The following is a 12,504-nucleotide window of genomic DNA, read 5'->3' as shown; positions in this document are numbered from 1 at the left end:
ATTGAATAAGAATACCTTTTTTGCGTAAAAATAAACGCTCTTTCAATACATTGAATAAAATTTGACCTTAGTTGCACTCATAAAAAAATATGACCAAATATATCGAAGCGGTGGGTTGTAACTAGCGCCCTCTAGACATTTCGTAAAAATTAGATCAAAATCCTTATTTGGCATCTTACAAAACCTAAGTACACCGATTTTAGTGTTGATGCTATGAAAACACAAAAAGTTATTAAGGAATTTTAAAATAAAATTTTAACTTTTAACACCCTGTAACTCTGAAACGCGCAACATTGATATAAGGCATGTTGCGTCCAATCGTCATATTTTGGTGTCCCCTATCTCGGGTTTCGCCATGTCCCATTCCCAATGAATCACCCTGTAGCATGCGTGCAATGCAATGTTGTTATAAAATTTATTACAATTGAAGCATTTTCCTGAACCACAATTATGCTATTTTTCCCTGATACGAATTTTATTACACTCCAAACATTTATAAACTTTCGGACAAATACTTTTGTGATTTTCAAGACATTGTTCGTTATAACAATATCTGTTGCATTCCTTGCAGTATGTTTTATTTTTGTCTGACTTATCGCGTTGAAGTTTTTTACACATTATACAAACGTAGTTTTTCTTATTTTTTTCACAATTGTTTTCCTTATTTTGGTAAGGTGTATCGCACTTTTTGTAATAATATGAAGTAGCATAGAAACCTGACATGCTATTAATTGCATTGAAGTGATTACCATTTTTATATAGATAAATTTTAGTCTCTTTTTCTTCTCCCGAATATATTACAATATTAAAATTTTCAGCACAAATAATTTTGATTTGAATATCTAACAACTCCTCCGTGTTTTTAATACCTTCTAGTGTAAAAACATCTTCGTTATAATCCTTTAATTTTTGGCCTAATGCTTCTGTTAAATCAAACTAATTTCCTCCCATCTCTTATACTTCTTACGTCACGATTGATTAATTCTCTTCCTAAAGTATTCATTGTGTATGTATTGTGTAAGTAAGAGCTGTTATTATAGCCCTTGGGCAACATAAATTGTTGTTTTTAATTTGTGTAATACTTCTTTTTATTCTTTTATCTTCCATTAAATTTATAATTTTTGAATATCCGTTTATTTTCTTTAGTTCCTGGCTTTTAGGAATATTAACAACTTGAATATGAAAACTAGTTATGTTTATATCCACACTTTGATTTGATGATAAAATGTTTTTTATAAAGTCCAATAACATTCCAGCATTAAGTTTCTTCTGGTAGCCTGTAGATATATGTTAAAAAGTCATAATTCAAAACTATTATATTCATTACATCGCCTTTTTGGAAGTTAGTTTTTTGCTTCACAACTTTTTTAATGTTAATAATAATTTGTCTTTAAGTGGCCATCATTTTAAGTATGACTTCGTCCAAACAATTATTTTCGTCATCAAAATCGAACGGCACATTTGCATTTCTTCTTCTAAAGTCTTTTATTTTATCAAGCTTTATTTTGTAATCCATGAACCAAGTTAAAATTTTCTTATTATATTTGTATTTATTTTCTATTATTGTGTACACTTCTTTCTGCGCTTTAAAGTAATCATCTCTGAAAGTAAAAAACGTCTTTTAATTGTACTTCTTTTTCGATTATTTTGTTTGCGGGAGAGTTCTCTTTAAATAAAGTGTTACTAAAATTGAAAAAGCGATGTAGTTTTCTATATTTTGGTTCTTTAAGCGTATTTTGATTTAAAGTTGAAGAACGGTTATGCCTTAGAGATTTGAGATGACGTGTAAAATTTGAAATGCTGTAATCATAATTACAGTTATCACAATGTTTAACTTTTGGAGCTTTTCCTTTCAGGTATTGTTTAGATTTACTATGTCGTGCCCAATTCGATTTGGTAATGTCAGTATTACACTTAGTGTATTTCACAGTATTATTATAGTTATCGGTATGTTTCGTTTTTAAATGGCGAGCCCAGTTTGAATTTCTTTCTTCAAGATTACATTGTTCACAATGCTTAACTTTTTTATGCATATTATTTTCTTCATTTATTTTAATAGTGGAGCTTCTTGCAGTGGCATCAAGAACGGTTCGCGAATCTGCGTAAAACGCACTGCGGTTATGACGCTTCATCTTGTTATTTATCATATTTATTATATAAAAAAAATATTATTTTAATTTTGTTTTGATATCTTAATATTTTAAGAGATTTACAATGTCTCTTAAAATACAATGCGGTGAGGTAACTTAAGGACGAAGCTGTTCTTTAAAACTTTCGAGTAAATAATGATTGCCTGAAATTTTAAAATTCACAATTAATTCTTTTTTAATGGAATCATCAAGCACAGGCTTTTTATCTGGAACCCAAGACACAATCGATTTTGTATTTCAATTTTCTAAGTAAAGAGGTAGGCAATGTTTGGTATAGTGAGACGTTTTCCCAGTTTAACTTATCTTGAAAGCCATCAATAAATTGTGGAGAGATTGTGGAGAAAGTTTTTGATACTGAGATACATTATTCCAATGTAGTTTATGTGCCCATTTCCTCATAATATTTTCAGAAAGATTTTTTGTAGTACACATTTCATTCCAATGAATCAAGTCTGAAAATTCTTCAATAAAAGGCTCAGAGAGATTTTGTTGTATGGATACCCATTACTAATCAACCCTGTCTTTGAATTTTCGTATAAATGTTTCTTTTAATTTTTGGTACATCGAAATTCGTTTCCAATTAACTTTATGTTGAAAATCCTCTATAAAAGCCTTAGATATCTTCATTTCACTAATTAAATTCCATGTGTGATCGTCTAAAGATCTATGCTGGGCTAACTTGAGTACATATTTGGTATTAGTGTAGAATTTTACTAAATATTGTGTACTTTTTCCTTGAATTCTATTATAATCATATATAAAAACAAATATAGATGACACCGAAGGAGGTAAAAAACATAATGTTGAAATTAAATACTCGATTTTATAATTCATGTTGCAATTTATTTATAACAAATATTTTATTTTTACAAAAATTTAAAACTTCACTAGTAAATGGTTTTCCTTTATATAAGAAGTACAAAACAAGTAAACATAAATGACCATACATTGGCGGATCAGTGTAGTTTTGAATCCTATCAGAATTATAATATAAATTAAATATCTTTGCCTAAATATTTAATCACTTCAATAGGTGGCTTCGCATCACCGTAGAAATCAAAATAATATTTACAACTTTTAATTTTAAAGTACGTGACCCAATGACTATCGTTTTCATAACTATTTTTTTAATTTAGATTACCACATTCATTTATTTCAGGATAAACAAGAAGTTCGTTTTTCATAAAAACTCCTCTAAATATGTTTTAAATTTAATGTTTTAGCTAGGAATGTTATGTCTAAATTAGTAAGTGGTTTTATTATGCTTTTTTGAGAGGCACTTTTCGACTTTATTTTAATCCTGATCCAACATTTAAATGTTTTGCGCCTGATTCTAATTCTTCCACTTTTTTGTTATGTCGTTTCTGTTCTTCCAACGATGCAGCTTTATCTTTTGCATTTACTACCGCTGAAGCAATCGAAGCTTCACCACGCAAAAGCGCACCTAAAGCTCCTAAACCAGCGAAAACTAAGGGAAGAAATCCACCGGAATGATTAACTTTAAGTTATTCATAAGAAATATCCAATTTTAAGCCCTTTTTTTCAGTTTTACATTTTTCCAATTTCTTTTTTGTTTATCGATTAATATTAGTTCATGTTTTCCGTTCACAAGTTGCTTATACTGTAATCGCACTGTAACGGTATCTTGCTTTTTATAGGCCCGTTTAATTTTTTGTATTTGATGATTAGTTAATGTAATTTTTGTTATATTAGTCATTTATTATAAGGAAAATTAATAATTAATGCAATTTATTTAATAAAACCCCTAACTTCAGTGTTCTGTTCTTTAAAATTTTAATCCCAAAATATTATTTTGCTTTCATAGCATTCGTCGCGGCCCATGCTCACGATTTTTCATTTATATCAGCGTCTAGTGCTGTTACTCTTTCCCAAGCCTTATGTTCGAGTATTTGATTTGCTTTATCTTTGTTTTGTATCTTTGTGATCTCTATAAAATATGTCATGTTCCTTTGCTGCTTTGTCCAATTTGTTTATGGGTTTATCGTTTCTTTTTAAACGTTTCTCGAGTTTTGTACCCGGCCCTAAATATGAATAACCTGGTGCGTGTAATTCGAATGTTAAGTTGTTTAACAAGTTGTTAAAAAGTCCCGAATTCTCTTTTAATGATCCTCTAGAAAGACTAGGCACAATTCTTATTAAATATTCTAAACCTTTTTTGTGTACCTAGGATATTTTCAAGTGAATTTTTAATGAACTGAATTACACCTAACTTTTCATTATGAAAATTGTTATTACCAGTTTGTTCTCGTGCATATTGTATGTATTCCAATCTTTTCAGTAAGTCATTCAAATTATTGACGTATTTATATTCTATCTTATTTTCGTTGTATTTTAAGATACCTTTACCAGTGTGTTCAGTTTGATTTTCTTCTCCTCTTTTTAAAGCATTGTAAAAGTTTTTTATAAGTACATTATATTTTTGTCCTCCACTTGATTTTGGCTTATTAGTAGTTTTATCGTTATTTTGATAAATACTATTGGTTGAAAACAGTATGCTTTTATAAGTTTCTAAATCATCTGTTGTATACAGACCAACATCAGGTACCGCTATATAGGTTAGTAATCTTCATAATTCTCTGGTTCCCTCGTACGTTTTGTCGTCTAACATTATATTATCATGATTAAAATTAATAGTTTTATTACCGATTTTATGAATCTTACTGTCTTTATCGTACCATATGCCAAATTTTGAATCGTTTGCTCTTGGCAAATATTCTTTTGCAATTAGACCTAGCGTTGTGAATTTCTTTTTTACGCTTGGAGATATTACAGCTGGTGTTGTTAGCTGCGGTACATCCAATTGTAACGGTGAAGGTAATGACAAAAATTTTGTATGTGATAATTTTCTAATATCTGCATCAGTCTGTTGTATTCCTTCTTTAACTATCTCTACAGCGTTTTCAACTTTTTCTAAAGCAGATGTAATAGATTCGTACAGTTTCTCCTTAACTTCGTCGTGCAATAATTCGTTAACTTTTGTCCATTTAAATTTTTGCATTAATTCCTTTTTCTGTTTATCGAGTTTTTTAGGATCTGTTAATTTATACATCAGTCGATACGAAAAGAATTTATTATACATATATATTGAACTTCTGACTGTAACGAGCGGCAAAAATGAACTAAACTAAAACTGATATATCTTACGATTAAGAAAAACAATCGGCGATGCTGATTCGGATATTATTTGTTGGCTGAGAAAATTGGCTCTAAGCAAAACCAGCGAAGAATAATAAAAACAAATCAAGTTAAATAGCAATTAGATATGAGCTTAAATAAAGGCTCAAATATTCTTCTAACCTAATTCCAATTGAACAGGATCTACTGCATGATCCTTTTTCTGTGCAATCTTCTGCTCTGATGCAGTTTCAATAAAATTTTCCTCGTTTTCAAAAATTTCTTTCTTCTTTTCGTTCGTGTTGCGCTGTATTTCTTTTTCAGTTACTTTTTTGAATTTTAATCGTAGTTGCGTTTCTACCTTTTTCAGCTCTTTCGCTTCTTTTGCGTTCATGTCTTTATTATTAGAAAATATTTTTTAACCTTAACTTTAAACATAACGTTATGTTTCCTCATTATAGTATAGTTAAATGTTAAACGTTAAATTTAACACAACATGTTGATCTATTTACGTAATCTAATATGCTAGGATTCGTATTCGTCAATGTTTTGGAATTTATTCCTATATTTTTCTTTAAAAATCTTTTTTGTTAAATCTATAGATAGAAAACCAAAATCCTATTTCGATAAATTACAAATTTCTTGGAATTTGGAAAATGACACATCAGAACTTACAAAGTTGTTGTAAACTTTATTAGTGTAATGATTGTTCTGTTTAAAAATGGAAATAAAATTCAAATTGTTTCTAATAGCTTTCAAATCGATCAACGTGTAACATTGACTTAAATACACTGCGTGACATAGAAAAGAGAACACCCCGTAAAAATGGTTTAATTTAAATAATTTTTGGTATGCATGTTTGTTTATATGTATAGCAGAAACGATCAAAATTTCACTCATATTTATCTACGTATTCACGAGTTATTCGGAATTTTAGGTTTTTTTTAAATATAAAAATTGCAATAAAATATCAACAATACAACTGGAAAATAACATTTATTGGAGTGTAGTGTGCTTAGAAACTGCGTAGAGATATGCCTAGAACCAGAATAGAGCGAAATTTTCATCAATTGAGCGAGTTTGAGAGGGGTCGAATAGTGGGTCTACGAGAGGCTGGTCTGTCATTTAGGGAAATCGCCACTAGATTGAACCGTAGTGTAAACACTATAGTGAGATGCTGTCAGGAATGGTTCGAAGAAGGGCAAACAGGCAGAAGAACAGGTACTGGACGACCTCGAAGAACTACAGAACGCCAAGATCGTCGACTCCGAATTATGGTCCTAAGAGATAGGTTCGTCTCGTCGAGGACGCTGGCGGATCAGTGGTTCGCTGAGTATGGAAGGCCCATTGGGATACGAACCATTTATCGCCGCATAAGAAGTTTTGGATTGATTTCCTACCGTCCCTATCTCGTGTTACCCCTCACCTTAAATCATCGTCAAAATCGACTACAGTGGTGCCAAGAACGGATACATTGGACTCTGGAATGGGATAATATCGTGTTTAGTGACGAATCCAGATTCTGTTTCGGTATGCATGATGGTCGGGCAAGAATACGAAGGAGACGGGGTGAAAGATGGGATCCTCAGTTTGCAATACAGAGGCATGTCCATCAGACTGTTGGGGTAATGGTTTGGGGTGCCATTGCATATGGTAGCAGGTCACCTTTAGTTTTCGTCAGAGGCAGTATGACAGCCCAGCGATACATCCAAGAAGTAATGGAACCTCATCTTGTGCCTTATCTGGAAACTCTTGTTGATCCAGTTTTCCAACAAGACAATGCACGACCACATGTGGCTAGAGTGACTATGGACTTCTTCCAACAAAATGCAGTCAATTTGCTACCTTGGCCACCTCGATCTCCAGACCTCTCACCGATCGAACATGTATGGGATATTATAGGTAGAAGGTTGCATAATTTACCCCATCCCCCGCAAACCCTAGCGATGCTGTGTCATGCTGTCCAGTTAGCCTGGAATGAGATCCCCCAAGAGGACATCAATCACCTCATTAGATCCATGCCTAGACGTGTACAAGAATGTAAAAGACACCGCGGAGGACCGACAAATTATTAAATTTTTTTTAGTTTTTAACAATTAAATTTGTTCAACTTTTTAATGAAGTATTTGTTTTGGCGTAAACAACATGCATACCAAAAATTATTTAAATCAAATCATTTTTACGGGGTGTTCTCTTTTCTATGTCACGCAGTGTATATACAGGATATATTTTTTGGCCTACCTCTAGTATAATATGATTTAATAGTTACTTGATTTTTCTAAAATACAATCGTCGAAAACGATTAGGCTGTTAGGAGAACGAACAGTCATCAACCGACATAATTTCCTCGCAATTATTATAAAAATGTGCCACTTTTTCGCCTTCAAATGTTTCAATGTTTTGATTAATTTTTTGTAAAGTTTGATATATCGGTTGTTCAATGGATTTAGCAAAGATTTATACATATTTAAATGACAACTAATCCTTAGTAATTAAATTCCACAATAACGTAGTTTTCTCACTTCCAGATGCTCCTATAATTAAGCGCCTAATTGGTTGAGGAAACAATGTGTCGTGCTCGTACTGTTCTTCAAATGGAAATGCACTTACTGAATATTTTTCCTTAAAATTATTCATATTTTTAATTTTTTTTTGCTTTATTTTAACGAAAATAATATTTGTGCAAATAAAATAGAAAAAACGCCTTAATAAAAATATCCGGAAATTCACCAAATCTAAATCTAAGATTTGAACAACTGTAAAGCACCCCAGATTACGCATATGTATCATTATATTATATATGTATTAATCTCTTACATTATTACATATATTATTTTCTCATGGAAACTTAAGAACAATATTAGAACTTAATTAGAATGTATGTTTACGTAGAAACACAATTCCTTTGTCTAAGTAACCCATCAAATTGTAATTAGCTGAGACTCAAAGTCTCAGTACTGTTTAAGGTTCAAACTACCCTTATTAATGTACTTTAGCAAAGTCCACGTAGATATCATTGATATAAATAGGGCAGTCAAGCAGTTAAGATATAGTCCAGCAGAAACCTTCAGACTCATCTTCACAAAACACTTACATAAAAGGGTCTTTACGCCTCGCTCCCGCTCTTGTATTATCGAGAAGTTAATAAAGTGTTATATTTTTGACTCGCGTATAGTTATTCCAACCCGGCACATTACACCTGTTTTGCAGTTTATATTGTGTTGTGTAATGAATCATTGTATTTTTTATAGTGACGAAAGCACGTCAGAATCAGCACCCTCAAGTATAAGTTCCGATTCCAGTTAAACACTGCCTGCCATCCATTTTTAGGGAACCTTAGCACGGATCCAATTCATTTGTTTTAATATTTATTAGTTATAGTTAGTGTTTTATTATTTTTTAATTAAATGTACCCAAATTCTACAATTAAAAGTCAATTATAATGTTTTTACTTATTTTGAAAGTTTTTTTTTTGACTCTTTGAAGAGCCGGTGGCACTGGTTTTCAAATATGGTTTCTGTGTGCCGATTGACTCTTATAATGGACGAGAGAAAATGAAATTGTGTTTATTGGATTATGGGATATAGAAATAAAAGAATCTAAGACAGATCGCTTCTGTTAGAACTCTAATTTCTTTATTACAGTCAGAAGGCACGTGTTAACGGTCAAAAGATCTGTAACGAACTAGCTACTAAAGACTCACACTTTTACCACTCATCTGTATTAAAAAGGTCAAACACCGCAACTATTCTCTTGATTTATTGTCTCGGTCATCTGATCTTTACATGGGTGAAATATTAACTTCAAGTGACAAAAAAAGCCCAAAAATCCACACCTTCTTCTTTCTTCTGTTTTAAGAAAAAGAATCATAAATTAAACAAACTTGACTCTTACAGACAATAAATTTGAGAACATAAAGACTATTGAATTTTGGACGGGAAAACTTGTATCGGAAATCCAACACACCCCCTCAAAATTTAATTGGCTTTCCCTTACTAGCATAGTTATAAAGCGATGTCCAAATCTACCGATTACATACAATATCAATATTCTAATTTTTTCTCAATGTACCTTCTGACTGCCTTCTGAGAACAAAATATTAGGTCGTGTAGTATGAAATGAGTAGAATTGAATTGAAACTTTAGTCATTTCTTTTTCATATGAAATGTTTTTATTGTCAATCGAAATATGCACCACCATTATCAATACACTTCTGCCATTTAACGGGAAGTTCATTGATTCCCCTGCTGTAAAAGCCGGCAGGCCGGGAGTCGATAAACTCTTGGAAGGCAGCTTTGACAACCGCGTCGGAGTTGAATGTTTTCCCTACCAAGAAGTTATCCAAATTTTGAAAGAAGTGATAATCAGTGGGTGCTAAGTCTGGTGAATACGGTGGATGACGAAGAGTTTCCAATTCCAACTCCTGTAGCTTGGCCAAGGTGACTTGTGCGGTGTGTGGCCGAGCGTTGTCGTGCAACAATAGCGGTGCGCTTCGATTGACTAATCTTGGCGCTGCTTAACCGTCAGTTGCCTCATCATTTCGGTCAGTTGTCGGCAGTAGACATCAGACGTAATCGATTCACCAGGTTTCATGAAGCTGTGATGGATGACACCTGCGTTGGACCACCAAACGGACACCATAAGCTTCTTTTGATGAAGATTTTTTTCGCACAATGTTTTGATGGTTCATCTTGATCCAACTACTGCGATGAACGTCTGGTATTGTCATATAGGATCCATTTCTCATCACAAGTAACAATCCGATTCAAAAATGGATCGTTATTATACCGGCACAACAAAGAACAAGCCTCGAGACGTCGTTCTTTCTGTATGTCGCTCAACTCATGCGGTACCCACTTGTCCAGCTTTTTCACCTTACCAATTTCAGCCAAATGAGTCAATATTGTTTTTTTGGTTACACTGAATATTAACGATAATTCGCTTGCACTTTGACGTGGATTCGCTTCCACCACGGCTTTCAGATAATCGTTATCCACTTGAGTTTCAGGTCGTCCACGTGGTTCATTTGTTCAGGTTAGTTCAGGTCAAAATTGCCAGAACGAAATTTCATGAACCAACGAGATACTGTTTGCTGTGAAGTGACTTCAGCACCAAACACATCATTAATATTGCGAGCCGTCTGAGCTGTTGTGGTTCCACGGTGGAACTCATATTTCATTAACACACGAATTTCACTATTTTGCATGGCTGCACAAAAATTTTTATAAAAATAAAAGTTTTCAATAATTTTTAACACTTTAAACTCTGATCGAAAGAGGAAGAATGTGCCTTTTCCACATAAAAAAGTCAAGTCCAAATATAGATTTAGAGTGAAGTTATTCGCAGTTGAATGTGGCACTTCGAGAATCTACTCATTTCATACTACACGACCTAATACAAATGGTCCAACATTTACTGCTTGGATTAGAGAAACCTAATTAGAACATTCTATTTACATTATATACAAAATGTACGATTCAAAAAAACTCTCATTAATCCATATTCATTCTCCTTCTAATTTCCATAAACTTTGGTGCCGGTAGCGGTTTCGTGAACGCATCGGCTAGCTGTTGACCTGTTCCGACATATTCCAGTTTGATTAGACCTCTTTCAACCTGTTCTCTGGAAAAATGATACTTTATATCGATATGCTTTGTTTTCTTGTGATTGGTTGGATTGTTGGCTATGCTGATACAGCTGTTGTTGTCTTCATAGATAATTATAAGGACTTCCATCATTAATTTGATACTCTCTGCCAGTGATTTTAGCCATAAGGCTTCTCTCACTGCCTCAAAGAGAGCCATATATTCAGCTTCTGTAGAGGAAGCTGCCACCGACAATTGTCTCTTTGTATTCCAGCAAATTACACAGTTCCCAAACAATTGAAATAGGTACCCTATGGTACTTTTTCTATTATTTTCATCACTACCTCAGTCTGAATCAGCATACCCAACCAACATATGTTCAAAATCGTTCCTTTTATACGTTAACTTAATGTCTATTGTGCCTTTCAAATACCTCAATACTCGTTCAAGACATTTCCATAACTCGTCGTTATTTTTACTTGTGTATCTGCTCAAAATACTAATTGATGCGTTCAGATCAGGTCTTGTGCACCCTATCAAGTTTCTACACGGTGCATTTGTCTCTTCATCCGAGTTTAAGGCTAAATAATCCAACCTGCTTTCAAGAGGAGTGCTCACAGCATTACAGTCCGCCATTTAAAATTTTTTCAAAATGGTTTTTATGTACAGGCCCTGATCTAACGAAATTTTACCATCTTTCCTAAGAATTGCTAATCCCTAGAAACAATTTTATTTCCTCCAGGTCTACCATCGAGAATCTGTGCATCAGATATAATTTTAAATTATCCATGGTCTTGATGTTTGCGGTTGCTATTACAAGATCATCGACATGCAAAACTACATAGATATTCTTATCTATGTCTCCACGATCCAAAACATATATACATGGATCAACTGGTGAATTTATAAATCCTTTCACCTTGAGAGCTTGCTCAAAAACTTGGAACCAACATCGCGCTGCTTGTTTTAGACCATAAAGAGCTTTATTCAATCTACAAACTTGATCTTCATTATATTCCATTCCGTCTGATACCTTCATATAAATTTCCTCCTTTAATTTTCCGTTCAAGAAGGCGGTCTTCACATCCATATGAAGTAACAACAAATTAACCCAGCAAGGACGGAGTTTTTGATTAATCAAAATAATGAAATTTTTGAGGCATCAAATGGTGGCATCATGAATAAGTTACAACTAAATAAGTGAATAAATATTTTAAATTCAATATTTTCTTAGTAATTGCCTGTTGCCATATGGCAACGCTAGTATTTAGTGGCAGCGTCGAAAATTGAAACCAGGATATGAGAAAACTGAACAGATTTCTATATGCATCAATATATAATGTTATAGTGTAATAAACATATCTTGTATAAAATCATTATATATTTGTGTGAAAAACTAAATTACAGTTTTTACAAAGTCCAACATCACATTTTACACATTTCGTACGCATTATGGAGCTACAGTTTTCACCGGCACACCGAATTTTTTTGTTCTGAGCGACAGGTACTAATAAGTGACCTAGGCCATCGAATCTGACATTATCAGACACTCTGCAAAATGATCTGCCGGAAGCAGAACTTCCTGACCTACCCCCTTGTTTAAGTGTAGTTTTATATTTTGTTAAATACACTTT

The 12,504-nt window shown here is 33.0% G+C and overlaps 2 protein-coding genes across 3 annotated transcripts in view; one reads left to right on the top strand and one right to left on the bottom strand.

Annotated features, from left to right (window-relative positions):
* The window catches only part of eRF1 (eukaryotic release factor 1), a 114,172-nt gene that overhangs the window by 15,462 nt on the left and 86,206 nt on the right, over window positions 1–12,504 (top strand). The window lies entirely within an intron of this gene.
* LOC136410541 (asparagine-rich protein-like) lies at window positions 1,000–2,147 on the bottom strand. Its single transcript, XM_066392732.1, has 3 exons — window positions 1,632–2,147; window positions 1,429–1,579; window positions 1,000–1,277 (listed from the first exon to the last, which is right to left on the bottom strand). The coding sequence occupies exons 1-3, from the start codon at window positions 2,145–2,147 to the stop codon at window positions 1,000–1,002; spliced, it is 945 nt and encodes a 314-aa protein (XP_066248829.1).

The sequence above is a fragment of the Euwallacea similis genome, chromosome 8 (assembly GCF_039881205.1).
Source record: "Euwallacea similis isolate ESF13 chromosome 8, ESF131.1, whole genome shotgun sequence".
Lineage (NCBI taxonomy): Eukaryota > Metazoa > Arthropoda > Insecta > Coleoptera > Curculionidae > Euwallacea > Euwallacea similis.
The sequence above is the reverse complement of the archived record's forward strand: the minus strand, read 5'-3'. Positions and strand labels throughout refer to the sequence as shown.

What these genes read in the sequence shown, in the direction of transcription:
- LOC136410541 (XM_066392732.1), bottom strand. Translation starts at nt 2,147, where the DNA reads ATGATAAATAACAAGATGAAGCGTCATAACCGCAGTGCGTTTTACGCA. An exon ending in ACAAAATAATCGAAAAAGAA is followed by an intron (nt 1,580 to 1,631) that starts GTACAATTAAAA and finishes TTTAAAGCGCAG; the next exon opens with AAAGAAGTGTACACAATAAT. An exon ending in TTTTGATGACGAAAATAATT is followed by an intron (nt 1,278 to 1,428) that starts GTTTGGACGAAG and finishes ATATATCTACAG; the next exon opens with GCTACCAGAAGAAACTTAAT.